Source organism: Notechis scutatus, chromosome 1, assembly GCF_049901735.1.
Source record: "Notechis scutatus isolate UNSWTSFEM ecotype Mainland chromosome 1, rNotScu1.2, whole genome shotgun sequence".
Lineage (NCBI taxonomy): Eukaryota > Metazoa > Chordata > Lepidosauria > Squamata > Elapidae > Notechis > Notechis scutatus.
Window position 1 is genome coordinate 301,632,269 of NC_142009.1, and position 24,303 is coordinate 301,656,571.

The window sequence follows — 24,303 nt, forward strand, 5'->3', positions numbered from 1 at the left end:
TTTCAATTATGTTCCACAGACCTTCTCTTCGTAGAAGTAGACTACATTTCATAGACCATGAAACATAGTTTGTTCCATCCAGCTTGGATATAAGGGACAAACTTTGTAGACTGACTTGTGCCATGTTTCACTATATGGATATAAAACTATAATTGATAAAACACAGCTGTCTGTTTACTGTAACGTGTAACAACACAAAATCTCACTTTTTACATAAACCTGTTTTTATCCTAGTTAAACTGACTTTGCAGTCTCTCTGGGACCATAACCAGTGTTAAGCCTGGATTCCCCAACGGGTGTTAAGGAAAACAAACTAAACAGAATGTGCAGCTAAGTCAGATAGGAAGACAGGTAAATGTGTGAGATAAGCCTTCTCGTTAACACGCAGTAAAAATACAGATACGCTTGTGCTATCAAAAAATATAGTTTATTCCATTTAAGAATTATAGCATAGTCATTATAAACAGTCCATTAGTCATATACCAAATTCAGTCAAGTCTTGTCGAGGATACTCTAATTGCAAAGTCCGTGTCGAATAGCCAGTGTCAGTACACATATAATAAACCTGTCCAAAACTTATCTTCTCTCCGTTGAGAAATATCTTCAAAATAATCCAACACTACTTCTCCTCCCCGATCCAGCAAGAATGCAGTCTTCAATAAGCCAGCCAGTAAGAACCAGAGAGTGCCTTGCTGCTTATATAGTATTTTTACAGCTGCACCCTTAATTACATTCCTTTAGCTTAAAGTCACATACACTTTATCTGACAAACCATGATTCATCATTTTATTATCTTTACCCAAAACAGTTAGGGTAAAACAATGTTATCCCTAACAGGTGCGGTCTGTGCATGACGCATCTGGCCCATGCTTCTAAGCAAAGACTAAATTATGTTGCTTGAATCTTTTACTGCTATTGTCTCACCAACTGTTTCAAAAGGCCCTCCAGTTTCAGCTCTGGTTAGGGAGGCCACATCTTACTTGTGTAGATTCTGGCTCTCATTTTTCCCTATTGACATTCCAGCTTGAGGAACCACCTCTATTCTCTGACTGGATAATTGGTTGATTCAAAGCCAGGTAACCTAGAAGTTTCTTAGTATAAGCCTGATAAAGATAGCCCAGCATCACATTTCTTGTCTTTCTCGTTTTACTCCAACACCTACAGTCTCCTTTATCTTTTCCAACACTAACACTTTCTTCTCCACATCAACGTAGTCTTTAAACTCAGCAAGCACTGGGTCTGCAACCATACATTCCCTGCTGATGTAGCTAATTCACAAGAATTTTCCCTTCTCTGCTCTGCATTCTGAAACAAGAGAATAAATTGATCTGAGTATCACAAAGTAATACACAAAGTATTACGACATACTTTCAGATACTTGACAGTACTCTTACGTTATTTTGTAAAAATTTGTAAAAAAAAATTTTGTAAAAATTTTGCATGGCCAAACATTTAATTGATCATACTGAGAAGCTCCAAATACTACTTTTCTCCCTGAACTGGGCTGTTAAGATTAGTATTTATCAATAAAGAAATTTGGGGGAGTAGGGAAATCTTTTATTTTTTTTAAAAGGTTGAAATAGGTATACAAAATTTTGGCTAGACATTTTTGCTCTATTCCTTACCAAACTCCTATAATTAAAAAGTACCGTATTTGCCGGCGTATAAGACGACTTTTTTGCCCTGAAAAACATGCCTCCAAGTGGGGGGGTCGTCTTATACGGCGAGTATATAACAAACTCTATATTTTGAGTGGAAATGTTGGGGGCTCGTCTTATACGCCGGCAAATACGGTACATAGTTTGTCTCCTAAACAAGCCTTAAACAAACTTAAAGAAGGAACAGAATTCGTTTCTCTCTCTCTCTCTCTCTCTCGATCCAAAACAGCAATGCTTCAGAGCCAGCCGCGAGGCGGAATGCGAGAGTTTCGACTGGCTTTTCCAATCCCCAGGCCAGGTCTTGGGAGGACAAGCGGGAGGAAAGAAACTTGCTGGCCTGGGCGGCTCCTATCCCACTTCCTTCTCCGCAGCTTCTGGTAGGCTTGCAGGAAAGCCGAGCCGCGCAGCCGGGGCCTCCTAGCTTCTCGGAAGGCTCGAGAGACGCCCGAGGCAGTGCGGAAGGCAGGGCTCGCCAGCCGCTGGACAAAGACGCTTCCTGCCTTGCCGCCATAATGCCAGGTCAGTAGCTCCTTTCCCGGCCAGTCGAGCTAAGGCAAGAGACCCGCTTGAGCCGGGGAAGCCCACTTGCGAGACCGCGAAGTTCGGTCTCTAAAGCCTCTGTGGGTTTCGCACGTAAGTTCGCACCGGTTTCTGACAGGAAAAGCGTTTAGCGGAATTCCAGAGCTTCAACTCGAGGCGCTTTGGAGCGTTGCTCATTGGGAGGGGCGTCTTCGGTGCATGTTTTAAATGGGTGCGAGTACGAGTAAGTTTGTATTAAAGTGCCAATCCAAGACTCGTAGTTTTCAGGCTTGTGTTTATTATCATTTGCAGTCTCTGTATATTCAGAGTTGTATCGGGTACTTTCGATCAATTTATCGCAAGTGTTGTCGTGGCATAGGCATACTGTAACAATAAGTATTATATGAATATAATAATGAAATCAGTATATGGCTTTGTGTCGAGTGAGTCATGCTGTATGACTCACTGGCATGGTAACAGAGTCACTACTTCCATACTTTTGGCAATGCCTCTCACAGAAACTTTTACTACAGAAATCATAGTTAACCCTATTATACCAAACCCCACTTAACATGCAGAGGATTCAAATATATTCCAGCCATTGATTGCCCTTTTAGTAGGTAGAACTACATGTGAGTTTCAGCAAAAGCACTGAATTCAATGGCGATTCTTAAACGTTATGAAGACTTAAACGTTAGGAAGCCTTATGAAGACTGGAAAATAGAGTTGCTACAATTCTAAGGAAACTTTAACATTCTTTCCATAATCCTACAAGGCTTCTCCAAGTTCCTTGTTGTTTCCACTGAATCACTCCTTCCTTTCCTTGTTGCCCAGCATATCATATATTCTGCATAAAGCACACAGGCTGAATCATCTTCTTCTCCCCGCCTTTTCTATCTTAGTGCTTCTCATCCTTAGCAAGATTAAGATGTCTGGACTTCAGCTCCCAGAATTCCCCAGCCTGCATGCTGGGAATTGAAGTTCAGACACCTTAAAGTTGCTGAGGTTGAGAAAAACTGCTCGGGAACACTTGTTTCCTTCTTGTCTGCTTCCTAGATGTCATTACTGTATTTGCCGGCGTATAAGATGACTTTTTTGCCCTGAAAAACATGCCTCCAAGTGGTGGGGGGGGGTCGTCTTATACGGCGAGTATATAACAAACTCTATATTTTGAGTGGAAATGTTGGGGGCTCGTCTTATACGCCCAGTCGTCTTATACGCCGGCAAATACGGTAATAATGAATTAAAAATCTTTGCCCTACATGTTTGGTGATGCCATCACTTCAATATCATGTCCTCTACAAATACTGCAAACTGAAAAAAGTACATGAAACTTACTCCCAGATGCAAAAAAGTTTCTTCACTCTTAATGCAGGAAGCTGGGAGCACAAATTCAAGACCTGATTTTCCTCCCTAAAAGCAAGCTTCTTTTCTTACCTTGGTGGGAGAGATCCATATGATCCTACAATCTTTGCTGCACAGACTATAAAATGTAGCCCCAGTAATAGAATACATTAAAAAAATAACTGTTTTAAATATTTTTAGTGAAGTAGATGATAAATATTTTAAAGTAAATGAGACATTCCTAATCAGCACACTTATTGTCATATAATTCAGAAAAATGAAGAAAACAAAACCACATATCTTTTTATAAATAAAAACAAAAATTTAAAAGTCAGAGCACTACAGTCCATTATAATCTTCTATGGCAAGCAGAGATTTGGACAGGAACCAGTTTCTCTGAGATGTTTTTAGATAAAAATTGCAAAGAAATGAACATTCTAGACCAGGGCTGTCAAACTCGTGGCCCACGGGCCGGATGTGTCACGCACTGGCCATGCCCAGGCCCAGTTTAGCGAAGGGGGAAAAAGTTGTGATATGTCACACAATGCCCAACGATGCGAGTTTGACACTCCTACTCTAGACATAGCTTGCTTAATAAAGGCAAATATAAGCAAGCAGATTATATAGGCTGGAGAATTCTGGAAGTTGGAAGTCCACAAGTCTTGAAAAAAGCCTCTGCAGGCTTTGTAGGCCGAATAGGCCCATTTTGTCACTTCCTGTAATACTGGAAGTGATGGAATGGGTCTATTATTTGGCCTGCAAAGCCTGCAGAGGCTTTTTCAAGCTTCTGGGAGGCCGAAAAAGGCCTCAAACAGGCCAAAAATCAGCTGTGAGGTACAGTGCAGGTAAGGGGGCAGCGGGGGGAGTGGCTGGAGGTGATTGCATGCGCATGTGCAAGGAGCGGGAGACACGCATTGCCTTCTGGGTGCTGGCACGCGAGCCTAATTTTTGGCACAGGCGTGCATAGTTTTTGGCATAGGAGCCCCAAAAGGTTAGCCACCACTGACATATAACCTCAGTACATACTTACCTCACACAAAATGTCAAGGATTGTTCTCTCCTATTCCGGAATGCAATAGAAAGTGAGCAATCGCATTAGATTGTTCAAAAGGCAGATTCTGACTCAATGTCAGAAGAAACCATTGAGAAGAATTTAGTAATGAAGCTAGTTACCCCAAAAGTAGTGGAATAACTTCAACTGTGTTTAAGAAGAGACTAAACAGTCACCTTTCTGGGATGCTTTAATATGAATTCCTGCACTGCGATAGTGATTGGATTTGATGGCCTAAGTGACTGTTTCCAACTCTACAATCTTATATAGATATAAAATCAGCTTCTTCTAATTTTTAAGCGGTTGAAAAAACTCTACTTTGGCTCCTTTATTTAAAATTGAATATGCATTATTGCTAGAAATCTGACAAAGCATAAAAAATTCATAGGATCTATCACTGCTCCTTTCTTTTATGCCCACATAAGATGTCTCCACTTTTGGCAGATTAGAAGTTCTCAGAGCATTTCCCTCTAATGAAAGATTTTACTAAATATAGGTCTGTTCCCAATCATATAGCTCATTTTGATTTTAATGTATACCAGCAAATATATAACTAGCATACATTTAGCTTACTGCTAAAGTAAGAATTCTTTTGCATGAAGTCACAACTGTGTGTTTAGCTACTGATTAGAATTTGCTCCCTAGATGTTTTGGTGACATTTCTTATCAGAGGAAATAATACTGAACTTGTTCCACTACAACTTATCCTGACTGAACTCCTTTATTCTGAATCACATGTGGTTATCAACTGATGGCAATATAGTCTCTGAATCTCTGTAAACACTTAATTATTGCAATGTTTTAAATAAATGTGCTTTGTGAAGTGACCAGGAACCACCTGATATCAATCAAGGCCAATGCCATATTCTTTCAAAAACTCTGTATAAAGGAAGCTAAAATGACAGTGAAAATGATTACTCACATTCTGGGTTTTAATTGTCTACAATATGGTCAATTAGGAGATGTATTTAAAACAAGAGAGAGGAAGAATATGCAAACCTAATAATTTTCCCCCTTTTCTTCTTCTTCAATACTTTTTGGTATTTAACCTTCAATAAATTTGTTTTGTTTCCCTTATTTTTTCTTCTCTTTGTCTCTCTCTTTATAGACTCTAATTAATATGCATTAAACTGAAATCTTTATTATGCAGCAATTATTTTGCTCTACAATAATTGAAGTAGTGTTTTTATTATCTCCTATATAAAAAGTCTAACAGTTTTATGGTTGTTTTAGTGATATCCTAAACTGCAATTAACATTGACAGAATATTTCCTGTTTTGTTTATATTTAATATTCTAATTCAATGTTTCTTCATCTTTCTCTCTCAGGACCTTCTCACTTTTAAATATTCTGGAGGATCCCTAAGAAGCTTTTGTTTATCTGGGTTATATTTGTATTTTTATATTAAAAATTAAAATTAACACTTTTGTAGCCACTATCACTTCTCATGATTATTTGTTGGGATTTTAATGTTGTATTATTTTTCAACTTAGGCTGGCAAATAATTTTAATTTTGCAGATCATTGAGAGGATCTTGTTGGACTCCCAGGGGATCTAGAACTATGCTTTAAAACACTGCTCTAAATTATTGAACTAACAAAATTTTAACTTTTTTTTTATTTCTTAAATTTATTTGTCACCCATCACATTACAAAGTGATATTTAATACTGTAAAATATCATTGTATGGAAACATGTATTGAGAGATATAACAATATAATAGAGGGGGAAAATAAACTGAGCTTATATTGGTTTATGTCCTACGTAACTATCAGAATATTAGTGCATAGTCTTATCCTGTCAATTTACCTAACTCCTTTTAAAACTAGTAGCCATGTGGTGATGGGAAAATTAAGTTTAATTAAGTTTTATGTGAAGAACCTGTCCTTCACTTTGCTGAAGGAATTAGGCCATTTTGAATGTTTACCCACATCTGTCTTCCCCTTCATATTGTGTATGACCTTCATCCTTCAAATTTGGTCTCCCTATCCATTTCCCCCCTAAACTAAATGAAACATGCATGGAGCTTTCCTGGGCGTTTAATCATGTCCCTTAGTGGGAGCAGTCAAGTGAGTACCTCCTTCAAAATTATTGCAACTTCTTGGGAGATTTAGGGGACTATTCTGAGGCATATGTCTGTATTACCCACAATTACCATTTTGTCCTAGCAGCTTTGGCACTAATTAACTCTTCCACTTGCAATGTTCAAGAAACATTGTTGGATAAGGGAAGAGGTTAATAGTCTATATCCTGCCAAAAACTAGGAGCCTGGCAGCCTGTTCACACATTTTATGAAAAGGCATAAGAACCCAACACATCTGTTGACACGAACTGCAGTACAGAGTGCTTATGCCTTTTAACAAGTAGGAGTCCAAAAGGGGTTACCACGATTTTTGTAATGTTCAGGAGGATTCTGTCATACTAGAATACCTATGACAATGGCCAGGGCATTAGGACGTTTTTTTTTTAAAGTAAGCCCTTGGCAAGTAATCTGTAATCTACAATTTCATTATATATTAGAATAGCTCAGCCAGCATCTGAGGCTGCATACCCAATAGATGTGCATTTCTCTCAGCTTGTTCACAAAACTCCAGCACTCTGCAATCCTCTTTTAGGTTAAATTCTGTAACAGACTGTTATTAACAGGGTTAATTATATTAGTTATTGCACTGATGCCAGTGCAAACTAGCTGAAGGAATGACAGAGAAAAATCAAGTGGTAATTCTAACCTGAATTAAAACTCTAAAATAAAGTAGTGTTTTGAACCATTAAAAAAATCTTAGACTTCAGCGGTACAAATTTAATACCAGAAAGGACAAATATTTTAAGATGTTTTAAAAAGAAGCCACTATTTATTAACCAATGAGTGCAAGAGAAAGAAACAATGCAGAGAGGGGTCATAAAAGTCAAGATGGCATCTATGACTGAGTCATTGCAGCAACCATTTTTCTCATTCCCCCAACGCTTTTTCCACAAAATGCAGACTCTTTTGCTTTTAAGATTATGTTGTGCTACGGAATAAATTTGAACTTATTTGAGCCTCGGTGGCGCAGTGGTTAGAGTGCTGTACTGCAGGCCGACAATTGCTGACTATCAGCTGCCTGCAGTTTGGCAGATCGAATCCCACCAGGCTCAAGGTTGACTCAGCCTTCCATCCTTCTGAGGTGGGTAAAATGAGGACCCAGATTGTTGGGGGCAATATGCTGACTCTGTAAACCTCTTAGAGAGGGCTATAAAGCGGTATATAAGTCTAAGTGCTATTGCTATTAAGGAAAAGAGAATAGCATTATTCAATCAAGTACCTCCAAAACACTTTCCTTCACCCCAGCTCACTGTTTTCTGCTTGTGTACACAGTCTGAACTAGTTATGAAGACATTTTGTATGTACCTATTACAAGATAAAAATATCAGCTGCTACAGTCCTGAGGAGAAGGACTTTCTTTAGTTGGAGAAGTAAAAAAGCTCTTTCATATCAACAAAGGATTTTATTTCAGTGCAACAGAAGGTCCCAGGAGCCATTTCTGTGAGGGGAGGAAGGGTTATGCTCATTCATTGTTACTCTTTCTCTCTGTCTGCTACAATCCTAATAATTAACTCAGTCTGCAGCTACAATTTGCATTTAAAATGCAAAGCCATGTCCAATATAGCCTTGAAAAGCAGAATAAAGAGTTATAGGACAGTAAAGATTACTTTACTTGCCCAAATAGTGTTTTAAGGTTAGAATGATTTGGAGAAGGAAACAGTTTCTATTTCCACTTTAACCTCCCTCCCAACTAGCTTAAATCACATTTTTTTTCCAGAAAGAATTCAGACTATTTTCAGTTTTAAGCCTGGAAATTTGCTGCCAGGTTTCCATTTTGTTGAGCAATATCCCAACTAAACAACAAGCTGAAGAGAATTAACACAATGATGATAATAAAAAGATGATATCCAGAAAGGAAAAGGGCCTTGGATAGAAACACTCATTTAAGTAATATTCATATAATTAAGTATGAAAACAAGGTTACATTATCTCATGTTCACATTGCTCTTTTTGAAGATTTATAACATCTGAATTCTTTAGAGACATTCTCTCATTATCTGTAAATAAGGACCAGTTGTGATCAGTTTAGACTTAAAGTGGCTGTACCAACTTATAACTGGCAGTTTACTTCAGAACTTTCTGAATCTGCAGACAGTAGGAAGAATTAGATAGCCTTGAAGAAAGTTCTGAAGTAAACTGCAATAAGAATCTGCTTGTTTCATATATTTCCCATTATTTACAAAGCTCCCACCATAATTCTTATTGTAAAATCAAAAAGCCTTTCAAGAATGTTAAAATGCTATTTGAGCTCTTTCAGGATGGAGATAGGAGTAGTCATATCACATATATACAGAGGGAGAGAGAGGAAGAAACAGGCTGACAGAAAGAGACTGAAACCTGTCCTTTTGGAAATCAAACTTGAGCAGCATAATTTTTGGGCGTAGTCCTCTCTTATTCTAAATCATAATTAAACAAGATTTGGTCGTTTATACACCAACTTATATGTTATCCCATATCTACAGTCTATTGATTTTTCCCACTAGGACCAACAAATAAAAATTAACACATTAACTCCAGAGTTTATAAAGAAGTATTAGTTGTAAAAACTCTCATCAAACCAACCGAGACAGTTCAGATCAAGATGGCCTTTGGAGATTTATAGCACATCTGCAAGGAGAAAGGAAAATTTTAGAAGCTCAATGGATTTCAAACTAACAAGTGGTTTTTTTTAATGGAAGTGGATGCTTTCAGTCTCTCTGCAACAGCACAGGCCCAGTACATGATCCATATTCATCTGTGTAATTTTATGATATAGTTTAATGGTGAGTAGGGAAGGTGAACTGCTGCTTTTGTGTTTTTTGGATCATTGCTCCCAGTCTCCATAATTGATGGCTATATTCAACCATAACAACACAAGAGCACACAATAGATACAAACTCAAAGTTAACCGCACCAAACTTGATTGCAGGAAATACAACTTCAGCAATAGAGTGGTCAATGTCTGGAATACTCTACCCGACTCTGTAGTTTCTTCCCCAAACCCCAAAAACTTTAACCTTAGACTGTCTACTATTGACCTCACCCCTTTCCTAAGAGGTCTGTAGGGGGCGTGCATAAGCGCACCAACGTGCCTACCGTCCCTGTCCTATTGTTTCTCTTATTCTTCTTTTATTTTTCTTATATGTACCCATTTCATGTATTCACAACTATGTATACACTTATACTTATTATCTTGTAAACAATTGGCAAATCAAATAAATAAAATAAATAAATAAAATAAAATATTGCAGCCCATTTTTAGGAATCTACCTACACTGAAAAGTATTGAATTGCCTACTCCGATTCAGTCATCTATAAAATTGAAATGGTAATAGCATCACAGAATTTAGGCAAATCTGAATTACAGAATACCATCATCCATAATCCATTTCCATCAGAATACCATCATCCATAATCCATTTCCATCAACATCAATTACACAACTGTTTATCACTACTAATTTCTATCTACACTGTTAGGTTTTGCCACATAGCATTGGAAGAGTCTGGATCTTGTCCAAGACCTCATCAAACTTGTGTGTGCTGGTACAAATTCTTACAAGCCCAAGGCAATGGAGCTACATTTTACCTAAAAATGAAGCATGAAACTCATTCTCTGCCCCCTGTTGTCCTTTTCATATTATTGTATCCATAACAGAAATTATACACTGCAGGTTTTCCCTGCTGATAGTCTTAAATGAATTTTCAACTGATATGAATGAACCGAAATACTGTATTTATTTGTCACTAACTGTGAGGATATTACATTTTAAAGTGTCTAATATTTCTAATGTTTTTAATTTGCCGAATAACAAATATGTTATTGATTATGAAGTTTGCATCAAAAGAGCAGCAGTATAGAGCAGCAAACAAGGGAAGGACAAGCAACACATGCTCAGTTAAATTTTAAAAGGCTATTGTATCCATATCCCTAATACTGCTTCAAGCAACTGTTTTATCTCGATTAGTTGTGCTTTCAAGAAGCAAGAAGGAAGTCACGCAGATGACGTTTTGACATTCCAAAGGCCTTCAAAATTAACATACAAATATGGATATTTTGAATTTTATAAAGCATGGTGGCTCCTAGCATTCAGCAAAAGGGAACAGGAATCCCTTGGAGATTCAGCCAGCATTCAGTCCTTGACCCTCTTTTTAATCAAAGTGTATCCTATTCAAGTGAAACATCAAGAATATCACAGAATTCTATATAACACTGATCTGAAAGATAGTACTATAGTATTTTTTTAAATCTCTAGTGGGATAATACATCATTTAAATTCTACAGGAATCTAGTTCACAAACTCATGTTGTATGGTGGTTAATTTTATTTTGATAATCCAACATGAACCCAAAAAAATGCTTATGTTGATAAAATCACAACATTTAACAAATCTAATGCAAACACTTTTCTCCCAGGCATAATCTAAACACAAGCCCATGTATACATTCCCATTAAAGTTATTCCATTAATATTTTTGCATAACACTAAAGGGTCCTATGAGCTTGACTCCTGCTGATAGACATTTCACTATAGTTTTCTTGATAACAAGAAAAATATACATCTCTATGTGCACTTTGAGAAGCACAAAAGCAAATAAAAATAGATATTGTTCCATATTTTGTATTTTAAAATACTTTGATTTTACTAATTCATTATTGTTTTGTATAATGTGTATTACCTACAAAGCTTATATAATAGTTGCTTTATGTAAGTTTTAATGATTGATTCAAGGGTAGTTGGTTTAAAAAAGCAGTTATTTTCTTATAATTATATCTGCCTTGTAAACATGCCCAGTTTTCAATTATGTAAGCTAATTTGGCCATCCAGATTCTAAAGCATCACAGGCAGCAAAGTGAGAATCTTATTTAGCAGTTGGACAACTGATAAATAAATAAATAAAGACCTACAAAGAGAAAGTTAAGCCAAATAATTTAAATATTAACATGTACAGTCTGCCACATTTATAAGAGCAAAACTTCATTTTCTTTGGCCTCTGAGTACTCCAGTTATCAATGACCCCATCAAGACCAAGTCAGATTATAAGCAAAGAATCGACTCTAATTAATTGGGCTATACTGCTGCTGCCCCGAAATAGATGATTGGTATCCTACTTACTAACAGATTCATTTCTGAACACTACTTTAATATTGCTGGTGTTATTAAGAATTCAATACTGTCAGCACAACTGCAGCCTTTGCTGTTATCCCTATATGTATTTATAATGATCGCTAGTCACCACATATAAATATCAAGATCAAACTGCATGGCAAATTGAAACCAGAGAGCTGACAAAGCTGACTCAGTCTGCATTCAATTCATAGTTGCATCAGACCTTGTGCCAAAATGTTAATAAAATTAGGCTATTTGGAGAAACCTTGCTCACTGCCACTACTGTCATGAGTCTTGGAAAGCCCTCTTCCTTTCAACACAATCAAGGATGAAGTCCTGCTCCAAATGAACAGACTTCCTTTTCGTAGGCATTAAGCTCAAGAGCGTTGAGCACTTAAATATGCTGGAAAAGACTTGGATCCCTTACATATTGTAACTTGCATCTGTTTCAATGAGGCAACTAATGCTGTAGTTTTTGAGGTTTGGATTTTGTTTAGAAAATTTGGGATAATGCAATAAAAATAGTACTATGGAGGATTAACAATGAATATCATAAAATGTGAAGGACATCCAGGAATATAATTAAAACAAATGAACAAGCACTGTTCATAAATAAAAACAATATAATACTATCTATGTATGGATTCATGCAACATATATTAGAATTGAATTAAACATCCAAATCCTAAAATCAATGCCAGAATGCCAGAGGTGGCTTTATAGATACATATTTCTTTGAAAAGAGCATCATTGGAGTGTAAAAAATGTGTGATACAGTTAGATTGTTAAACTTTCCTTGTTACGGGAGCTTCCCTAAGTAACACTACCCACATATAGCATCAAATTTATCTTAGTTCAATTACGGATTTTGCCATTAAATATACAGATCAGTTATGAAAGACGAAATGCCAAAATTAAATAGGAGATGCATATAATTTATCCAGAGGTTAAGCTCCTAACCATAGTCTCCTTTTGAACATTGTAAACTTTAAAATATTTAGAACTTTCCAGGTCAACTAAAACATAATCTGATTCAACACAGAAAATTTCCAGACTAAAAACTCTGTTCAGAAACACTTCCCTAACATGAAAAGCAACTCCATCACTTCACTCAAAACTTCAATTGAAATTAGAAAATCTTTTCTGATGGCAATTCTTGGTCTGATTCTTTACCTTATTTCCATTCTTCTTGAGCCTCTTCTCTTCTCTTTATATCTTTATAGGATCCTTTGAAAATTTATTTGCAAATAAATCTAATCCAGTTCAGCTTATTTTCAGACAAGTGTGCCTAGAATTGCAGTTGGTACTTTAACATCACATAGGCAGCAAGCCTAATCATATTTAGTTGAAAGGGTCACTGGGCTCAATGACAATTACATCTGAATAAATCTATTAGGACTCATACCACTAATCACTTTTCCTTTAAATTAAGCCAACTTCCCTTAGCCTAAAAGAGAGCTTGTTTAATGGTTAGGATGTAGGATTAGGAGCAGGAAGACCCAGGCTGCAACCAACTTCAGCCATAGAAATTCACCAGACATCTGTAGGTCAGGTACCCTCTCTCAGCTCAACCTATCTCACAGTGCTTCTGTGGTGGGAATAAATAGGAGGAGGGTTCACTGCACACGCTCTCTTGAACTGCTGTACAAAAATGGGGTGTAAATATGCATTCCTCATTTCTTTTTACATGAAAAAAATGGACGACAATCAACAAAACCAGATTATATATGACCATGGCAAACCTGAAAAATTAACATTGGCCTTTCCCATTCAAATGCAAAGCAGCAAGCAATTTAAGGCACCAATTAACAAGTTAGCAAAGAGAAAGTACAGCTATCTTCTCTGCCAAGGACACACACTAGACTGATTTCCAGTGCTTCCACTACCAACACCACAGTCCAAACAACAGTGTTACCAGAAGGGGAAGGGGGTGCAAATGCCAGAATAAAATATGTGAGAGTAGCTTTGGGATACTCTCCTCATTTGTGCTCAGTCAAATTATCCAAGCTTGCTGCTATCCTTCTCTGAAAGTACAAGACTGAGAGTCTTATAGGTTTAGGTACTTGTTTGTAGCAACAAAACAAGTATCCAGAATCCTGCTTTCTCTGACATATTAAGTCACAAAGCCTTAGGTGCAGTGATGGAAGATATGTGGGACAAATCACTTGAGAACTAACCAAACTAGTAAAAACACCAAGCACTTCAACATCAAATACTCTGAACCCAATCAATGATGATGTTGAGAAAGTGTTTCTCCTTTTATAGTTATCTCCAAAACCTATGGCTTTTAAAATAATAGCCACATGAAGCTTTGTGACACTTCTAAAATTGACAGCCTGATCAAGATCCGCCAATGAGCTAGAAGTCCACACTATTAGCTGTGCAAAGATATCCCAATGGTGAAATTTAAAATCATATAACAACTGTTCTGGAGTTCTCTCCCTTATTAGTCCTATGTGAGATAACCTGAACTTATTGTCTATCACAGACACTTTTGCACCTTCCTTCTGAAACAATTCCGATATTTTGCTGCCAAGGTGATTTCATTAGCAGTTTGCAAAGTACTTTTCTGCAGAAGTTAAGGCTGCATTGAGAACTCAGTCAATGAAGTAAGCCTGAGAAATGGCACCCTGGCAAGGGAAAAGGGTGGGGGAGGTTCTTTCCATTACCTGAATGAAACCCCACATAGGATGGAGCATCCAGTGAAGCAGCAAAGAAGGCCAGCAGCACTGAAGGAAGAGCAAGACTTTTCGGATTAACATCACGACTCTGGAGGAAATGGGAGCTCCTTCTCACAATCTGGGTATCTGGAGAAAGAAATCAGACAGCAACAATGCCGTAGTGAACCCCATTGCCACGATACATGGCCACTCTGCCCGTTTCCTCCCTCCCCTCCCCCCCCAGCAAGTTCAAATTGATGAGGTCAATGAAAGAGAAAATAAGTAGCCTGTTTTTTCCATATAAAGTATTGGTCAAAGCACTCCGTCTAACTTCGTAGGTTTGGGGGAGGATAAAATATAAAAAGAAACAGGATAAACATACAGTATGGGAAAGCCTTCGTTCGAAATGAAACTTCCCATTAGGCGGGCACAAGCGGTGCATTATTATAAATAAAAGTATGTACAGCGCTAACAAGGAGCTTCCTTCCACCCCGGTTTAAAAATCCTCAAGGAATCAGAAAGAGAGTTGGTGGTGCAGAGGGAGGACCGCCAAGCTAGTCAACCAAGGACGGAACCCCAGTTTTCTGCTTCTCCGGCGGCGGCTGTTTAAACGGCCTGAAAATCAATACAGGCTATTTTAGAAAATCAATCCCCTTACCCTGGGAGGGCGGAATGGGCCGCGTCTCGCTGGGAGGATGCCGTCGCGCTGCGCTTCCTTTTACATAGCGGAGCAGAACTGCGATCGGGGGAAGGAGAGGGAAAGGCAGCTTTGAAAACAAAGTTTTGCAAGGAAAAGCCGATCTTTTCCCACACGGCAGATCCGCCCGAAGTTCCCCTTTCGCTGCTCCACCACCACCTAGCGCCGACAAGAGTCTGTTCACACAGGAGGAGGAGGAGGAGGAGGGGGGGGACGACTCCTTTTTTCCCGGAAGAGAGGAGGGTCCCCCTTCCACACAAAACGCGTGGTGTAGATGGGAAGCCAGTCTTTCTCGTACGTGGGGCGACGGCGAGCGGGGCCAGAACGACTCCGAAGGTTCAGTCGAGTGAGCCCCTATCCCCGGGTTCCGGGCGGCTGGAGGCAGGGCACGGCGCGAGATCCCGGTTCCAACGCCTCTAGATTCGCTGTTGTTGTTGTTTGGGTTTTTTCCCCCCCTTCTCTTTGCAACGACTACAGAGAAATGGGTATGGGGGGGCGGGAGGGGAAAAGGGAGGGGGGGTGTCACGGAAGGCGCCTGGTGAAAAAGATCAACTCCTCTCCAACCGCGGAAAGGAAGAAAGAAAGAGTGAAGAAGCGCTCCAGAAAGATCTCTTTCCCCGCGGTTAAGTAGTAGGGTTGTTTGCTCCACTCTATAGTAGCCGAGCTCGTCGCCTCAGCTGCCCATCATCCGGCAACGCCTGGAAGCCGCGGCCGGAGAGAAGGAGCTCGTGGGGTGGACTGAAGAGGAGGAAACCCCGCCGCCCCCACTCGGCTGGAGAGGAGCAGAGGCCCCTTGCACATGCGGGGCGGAAGAGTGGAAAGAGGCTGCGAGCGAAGCCGGAGGTTTCCCGCCTGCGAATTGTAAGCGCTCCCATGTCTGGTGCGCTGCCGTTTCTGCAGTGATTTTTCATAGCTATCGAGCAAGTCCGGTTTTGGATCTGGCGCAGCCGAGCGGGTTGCTTTTGACTTGGCGCGCGTATTTTGCGCGCAAACCAAAGAGCTCAAAACTAACACGCCTTCGGGCTGCTTCCTCGAGAGTTCTCCGGGCACACGCACAACCACCTACGCACCCTTTTCCTTACCTGCTGCTGCTGGGGTGGGGGCAAATCATAGCTACTAGAGCCGGAGGCTAGGGGGCGCTCTCGAAGGAAAAGCTGCCTGCCTGGTGTGTGTCGTCGACTCTCAGGATCTGGGATATGGTCTTTGCATTTCAACCATATCCCCAACCAACCAACCGTCATCAAAACTACTCCTTAGCTATGGCTCTTCCAAAGTTGAAATAGGGCCTTGAGCTTCTAAAAGTGGATAAACAATAACCGAATGCTAGCCTATCCCTACATTTACTCAATTACCACCTTTCTGTGACGGTATACTGCACTTGTTCCTGGAGGTTCTGTTTAGTTTTGTTGGGGTAGTGCGATATTATTTTCTCTACAATTCTTTTTTTGGCCATCACATATTTACTGCAGTCGTCGGCTTTCATAGGGAGAGGATGCCTTTGGGACAGTAAGACCAAAGAAAAGTCAGTTATGATTTCATAGAGAAGAAAGAGTAATTAAAAAGATGGCATAGACAGGCTATGAAATGCAGTTTCTCTAAGCTGTATTTATCATCCAACTTTTTTCCCTTTCTGGAAAGAAGCTTTCTTTCGAACCAAGATTTTTGAGAAAATATTCCAGTAATAATTTCTATTATCTCATTTTGATTACTAGAATTATAGGAATTTACTGCTTTTCATGCACCATGGATGAGGATTGGTAGATTTAAACTACAGGCTGTCGTTAAACAGACTGTTCAACCCACTTGTACTATTGGTTGACAATGGAGGCAAACAAATCACAAGGAGATAGGAGCAGTGGTATTTCCGACTCCAGTTGTACCACCTTGTGAGAGCCGCTTGTTAAATTTTTGGGAATTTTGTGAGTGACTGAAAGTGGAGCTAACCTACTACATCTGGTACACCAATCAATTCTTCTGTAGCAAATGTGTCAATGACCATGCCAATTGAACCAGTTATTAAATATTTACCAGCATACTACTGGATTGAAGGGTTGTGAGTAAGGAGAATTACAGTTTGACCATCCTTGAATTAATTCTAAATATAGGAGCAGGATACAGCAGATTCCCACATACCTTTAGGTGGGAGAATTGAGCCCAAACTGGCTGAAGCAGAAATATTTTTCCCTTTGGATCACAAAGCAAGTTATATAAAGGTTGCAAATCTCTTAAATTTATCACATATGCCTCTACTGGAAAATATTTCATTTCTGATGGAAACAGTAAAATGAAGTCATTGCAGACCCTACATTAATCACAAATCAACCCCAAACCTTACTGTTCCTTCATTATCTCATTACCGCATCTAAAAAGATCAAACATCTCAGAACTTTTATTTTGAGGAACTAAATTAGCACTTCATGGAAATAATTTCAAAAGCACAATGACTTTTAATGACAATAAACTGATTTTCCCATAATATAATTTAGTTTTCCCCACCAGATCATTCCACAAACTTTGGACCATAGGTTCCATCTCCTCTGCAGACAGTTTCACACTGCAGGCCAGAAACCAATCACAGGCCTGTTGTATGTAAGTGTGAACTATATGTCCACCATTACCTGCCTTTCTAGAGTGGATAAAATGTAGTAAATCCTGACTCAGCTGTCTAAAGAACAACCCACTCCAAACTCTGCAACATATCCTCTTTTCCTTCATCCTAGGGATAGCCAAGGTGGGGAATGGGTATAATGACTCTGGGTAGGGGGAAAAGACTTTCTTTAACATCTGAATAAAGGAGTAGCTTTTAGACAACTAATTGTGGGCAGCATATTTTTTGTTACCCCATTTATTGTCATTTGACTGGGATGGGACAAATTGCTCATTGGACCAGGTGAATTTGTGGAGGAGAGGACTTGGAGCAGTAAGCTCTTTTCTACTCTGCTTGGACAGCAGATTATCCTGGCTTTGCTCTCAGTGTAAATAGTTCACTCAGCTGCCAACACCTAAAAAAAACGAGAGAGCAGAAGGGATCTTTCTGGATCAAAAGAAGTAAAAACCATGTAAAGTTATACTGGATTTAACAACAAAAACCAGCTGTATATAGATACTGGGTACACCCTAGATTGGCAGCATCTGAAAGTTTGGATGTGATCTGTGGGGTACTTGCCAAAGTTTTTTTTCCTGTTCCTTCCCTTTTTTCCCCCAGTATTTTGAAAAGATACTTTGTGGTCTTCATTTCTATTGCAGTTCTGTAATAATGAAAACACTGGGAGCCTTTAACAGAGCTTCCAAGAAAGCAAATAGAAGTCTGTTGTTCAAGTGTTACCATAGTCATACTCATTAGAAACATAGAAGCAAAGCAATTGGAGAAAATGAAAACAAACTGAGTTTGTAGCCAGCAGAGTAATGAACAAAGACAATTGCTTTGTGAGAATGGCAACTAAGGTTATGTAAGTCACATTTATTTCATGGTATATACACTAACAAATAATGAGTCACAGTTTTATGTTATTTGTTCTTTATACATTAACCATATGGACTTGAAAATAAGTCCCAGTATATTAATGGGATTTGATCTTTACAATCTGTGTAAGAATGCAGCATCAGTCAAGTAATTTCAAATTTAAAACTGATATGAGATTACTTTGGCTTCCCAGAACTATCTGGCAGGCTAAATCCAGAAGGAATTTATAAGGTTAATAACTCAAAGTCAGCTTTCTTTAACATGATGCCTTCTATCTGAATTGAAATTACATCTACAGCTCCAGTAGATCTGGATTGCAGTACATTATGAAATATAAACTTTGCAAATTCTGTCAAATTTTGATAGATAGGGCCTATCTTATGTAATATATGTAAGTTGGGAAAATAGTATATATAATTATGGAACTTATTTCACTAAATTAGCAAAAATTGGAGTCCTCAATATTGTGAAAGAATTAGAATAATTGTTTATTTTCTTCTTTGTTCCAGAGCCACAATAGATAATACATAGAAAATCCTTGGTACCTGATGTTTACACTGACTTTTAGATTTTCCACTCCAACTATAGTGCAATCTGTACTGGTGTAAATTCATTTACTAGTACCAGGTTTGACTTTGGTATGTGTTTGGATGGTGGTGATGGAATTATGTAGCATATAAATGAATGAGATCAGGAGAAAACAGTGACTCTGTTAGGTGATAATGAATGGATGGTGGGAATAAGATGAGCAGGTAAAAAAAAATCGATATTTGAAGCAACAAGAATGAATGAGCATTCAAATTCTTTGGTGATCATTTGCTTTTTAAAAAAAATCTATTTCAAATCCATGGGTTAAGAATACTTTTATATATTTGATTGATTTGATTATGTGATGAAAGATTGAGAGCTGTGATGAATGATACAAGATTGATGTACAACTTTTGTACACACTGAGAGCTGTATGCAATGAAATTTCATTTTAAAGCATGCCAATTAGAAGAAGAATATAGTCAAAAAGAGCAAAAAACTGGTTAAAATTAAAAGTAGAAGAGGAAATCAGTATGATTCCAAATAGGAATAAAAGAAGTGTTTTCAAAGTGGGAATACAGATCTAAATAAGGAACATCTGATGGAGTGAATTCAGTACTATAAAGGTAATGAAATAAAATTGGGATGAAACTGATGTGTGAGAATATCAGATTAACCTAGTGTCACGGGGAGTGTGTGTGTTTGTGTGTGTGCATGGGTGCATGTGTGCTTGGGTGCATATTTCAAAACAGGCAAGATTGCAGTCACAATATCATGAACCCTTTTGTACATACTGTTTGTACTGTTCTACAGATGAGCAAAGAGACGAGACTTGGATCCAGTGGTGGGATTCAATTTTTTTTACTACCGGTTCTGTGGGCGTGGCTTGGTGGGCGTGGCAGGGGAAGGATACTGCAAAATCCCCATTCCCTCCCCAACCCATTAACCTGCTTTCCAGCTCCAATCTCCTGTGCTGGGCAACAAAAGAAGACCCAGCCAATCAGCTGGTACTCAGGAGGCATAGAAAAGATGGGGGTGGGGCCAATCAGAGGTGGTATTTGCTGGTTCTACAAACTACTAAAAAATTCTGCTACCGGTTCTCCAGAAGAGGTCAGAACCTGCTGAATAGCACCTCTGCTTTGATCACAATGCTGTGACCACTAACTCACCTGTTTTACTCTCTTATGAATGCCACTGGCTACCATAACTTCAATAATATGACTTCAGAAGTAGCCACTGCCGGCATGGAAATAATTAATTAATTGAAATTAATATCGAGCTCAAATCAATTTCTAAATAGAGTAAAAGCAACGTATGATGGAAGTAAAGCATGTTTGATAATAAAAGGAACATTTAATAAGCAGTTCAACACTAAAGATGTAATGTGATATCCCCTTGATTAACAGATTCATGGATAAATGAATATGGAATTCAAACGTGTTTGTGAAATAAGACAAAACAGACATAGTAGTGACAAACACAACACTACTGAAATAATATCTCTCCTCACTCTATCTTTCCCTCAAATTTATTCTTTAATGCAGAATAGATAATATCTGGCTTAGTTATACTTTTTCTGACCCAGAGACAGAAACTTTGCAAGCTTTCTGGTGGTTTTCTAAAGGTATTTCTGCATTTGATCAAGGCATATAATACATTGTATTATCTATGTGCAATCATTCTTGATTCTTGGCAGCGTAAGAAACAGCTTTACGTAGCACAGGTCAAAAATTACAGCAGTGATTTTTCTCCCACCATTTACAGGACTTTAGAGCACAAGCCCATAATCTAGATTTTTCAGAGATGCAAGGTTCATTGAACTGCTAAGTGGAGGTAAAATAGAAACCTCAGTGTCAATGAGCTGTGAGTCATCCTGCCTGTAGAAGTTATCTAGATCATGTTTGATTTTATTATTGAGCATTTGAGAGAAACATCAAGGACTAAAGAAAGAGCACCTATATTCAGAAAATCAGCTAGCACCACTATATTAGAAAGATGAAACTTGAAAAATGGGATCTGCTTTATACTTGCCATGACTATTAACTATAATTCATCTAGACTTAAAAACAGAAAAAACATTTACAATCTATGTCAGGGCTGTGAAACGGGTTACAGTGTGCCCCACCATGCCCAGTTTTGGCTCCTAGGAAGCTCCAGGGAGGCTTCCTAGGCCCAAAATGGGGCACGGGGGTGCAAAGAAAGAAAGAAAGAGGGAGGGTTGGGAGAAAGAAAGGGAGGGAAGGCAGACATGATATTCTTCCGATTAAAATCGGAATTCTGATTTTTTGGGAATCGCCCCCCTTCCCCCCTTCTTCTCCTCCTTCCCCTCCTCGGAGGCCCGAGTCAGGAGTTGCTACCACTGGCACGGCTCTGCGTGGCTCCAGTCCGCGTTGCCTCAGGAAGGAAAGGCAAAAAGGAAGAGCCGCGGCGGCGCTTTGCAACGGCAGCAGCGGCTCCTGGTTTTGCCTTTCCTTCCCGAGGCAACGCGGGACTGGAGCCGCGCGGAGCCGCGCCGGCGGTAGCAACTCCTGACAGCCCCAGCCGGATACCTGAGCGGAGCCCGGGCAGGCGGGCGGTGCGAGCGGAGCCCGGGCGGGCGGGCGGTGCGAGCGGAGGCCGCTGAGCAGCAGGAAAAGGGAGCTGGGCAGCGATTTCTTGGGCGCGGTGGGGGTCTCTTGGCCAGCCCCGATTTTTTTTTCAGAGGGGAATATCATGCCTGGGAAGGGAAAAAGAAAGAAAGGGAGGAAAGTGAAGAAAGCAAGGGAAGGAAGAGAAGGAGGGAGGGAGGAGAGAAAGAGGGAGGGAGGGGCGGGAAAAAGGGAGAAAAAGAAAAAGGGTGGGGAGAAAAAGAAAAAGGGAGGGGGGAAGAGAGAAAGAATGGGAGGGAGGGAGGGAAGGGAGAAGGAGGGGAAGGGAAAGTGAATGAGATGGATGGATGGATGGATGGACAGATGGATAGAGGAAGGGAGGGAGAGAAAAAGAACAGGAAGGAAGAACCACAAACCCTGGCACTAGATGCAGTTTCAGAGGATGCTTTGAAACAGCACAGCAATCCAGAGCTGGAAGGGACCTTGGAGGTCATCTAGTCCAACCCCCTGCTCCAAGAGCATTGTTAAAGTGAGTTTCTCTTTTTTGACCCATCCAGTCACAGGACTACTAAACCACGCCCACCCAGTCACATGACCACCTACCCACGTCCACCTAGCCACACCCACAGAACTGGTTGTTTAAAACTTTGAATCCCCCCCTGTGAATTGTCAACCCAATTCACAATCTAGTTAAGACAAATAGATTTCAGTAAATTTGTTTCTAAAGTAGAGATACTACCAAAGAATTTTTTTAAAATTATACTCCTGTTTTTGTGTAAAAAATATTGTTCTTTTAGATGGAGACAAAATGAAACATTGCTACAGAAAGAATAATTGAGGACTGAAATAAAAATAAAAGACTTTTTAGAAAATAATTTAGATGAAGTTACTGACTTTAAGAATTGTTTGGGACACAAAGATTGCAGTTGAGGTTATTTTATATAACATATTTGAGAACTCAAAAAAAAGAGTTAAGAGGAAGAGGGGCTATTTTTGATGTGATAAAGAGAAAAGAATAATAAAATAAATTTCCAGAAAAAATAAGTATTTCTTAATTAAGTTTTTACAATAAAAGTTATCTTAAAAAAGTAAGAGAAATGGAAATATGAACTATGTAGAGCAACTTTTTGAGTTTTCTGGCACATAAATTATGAAAAGAAAAAAGAAAATGATATTGAAATTACAGCAGGGAGATACTGTATTAATGGACACTGCGGACATACAAAAAGCATTTCAACAATATTATTCCAGCTTGTTTAAAGGAAGTGATATATGTCTGGAGAAAATAGATGAATATCTAAAGGTACAAAATTTACTGAGGATTAAGGAACAGAAACAGATTATGAATGGACCTATAACAATAAAGCAAAGTTTTGAAGCTATAAAAAATATTAAGAAAGATACCTGGACTAGATGGATTATCAAGTTTTTATTACAAATAGTTTGAGGATGTAGAAAACACTCTAATACTATCTTCCAGAGAGGAATAATCCCAGGGACTTGGAAAGAGGCCAATGTAGCACTAAGATCTAAAGAAGGACAAGATTTCACTTTAAACCAGTAACTATAGGCTAATTGAATACTGACTACAAGTTGTTTACAATGATTTTAGCCAATAGCCTGAAAATAATTTTGCAATAATTTATTCATGGGGATCAATGTGGGTTTTTATCTAAAAGTCAGTTCAAGGACAACCTTACAAATGTGTTGGACATTTTGGAATATTTGGAGTAACATAACAAAAATGAAAAACAAGCCACATTGATTTTCTTAGAGAAGATCTTTGACAATTTGAACTGGCCTTTCTTCCTCAAAGACTTGAAAGATATGAACTTCGGATAGAAGGTTATAAAATGGCTAAGATCAATTTACAGTTCACAGAAAAAGCACAAAGATTGTTAATGGCGCTCCAACAAAGCCATGTTGAGAGTAGAAACCCAAGTTTTCCCCCAAAACACTTGTGGCTCACAGCACAAGAAGCATTTAATAGATGAGAAATTGACTAGAAAATACAGAATAAAGGTACTTCAAATTTATGCTGGAAAAGTGAACAACAGCAAGTTATAAGGCCTGGTAGATGGGCAAAAAGTTAGCACATTTTGGATTCGTGTATTTATTCTGAGGATTGTAAAGATTAATGCATAGTTGAGACCAGAGGTTTTTTTTTCTTCTTTAGGATAGATGGACAAATAGTTGAGGAAAAGTCATGGAAGTTTTTGAATAAAATAGAAAAATGAAGTTATAATTTATAGTTCTTGATGATGAGACAGGATATAGTATAGAAAGAGAAAGTAATGTTGTAAAAGTTAGAGTAAGAAGTAAATTTATAATTGTCCTGTGAAGTCCTGATGAGCAATGACATTGACACTTAGCATTTCACCATGTTGCTATCATGCCTCTGACTATTAAGCCCTTTTATTTTATTTAGAAAATATATGACTGTTTTATCTGTTGCCCAGAAAGAAAACCCATCTGTTTTCAAATGGTTAGTAATGCCTCCAGAAGGTATTATTTATCCAAAATTGCTGGGTGATATATGCTGAAAGATACCAATACTGACACTAGAACAGTATATTGCAATTTGATAGGCCGTGGTCACCACTTCAAGGGTATATTTTCTCAGAC

General features: G+C 38.8%; 1 protein-coding gene across 2 annotated transcripts in view; it reads right to left on the reverse strand.

Moving 5' to 3' along the window:
* The window catches only part of PRIMA1 (proline rich membrane anchor 1), a 73,217-nt gene extending 55,314 nt beyond the window's left edge, over positions 1-17,903 (reverse strand). The window contains exons 1-2 of one of the 2 annotated variants that reach the window (XM_026679223.2): positions 15,061-17,903; positions 14,412-14,549 (exon numbers count right to left, since the gene is read on the reverse strand). In XM_026679223.2, coding sequence (XP_026535008.1) covers positions 14,412-14,504 — 93 coding nt within the window. In that variant the 5' untranslated portion in view covers positions 14,505-14,549; positions 15,061-17,903. Of the gene's footprint in view, positions 1-14,411; positions 14,550-14,784; positions 14,825-15,060 lie in introns of those variants that run through there. The other variant, XM_087952131.1, reaches the window with a different exon arrangement.
* Between the last annotated feature and the right edge of the window lie 6,400 nt (positions 17,904-24,303).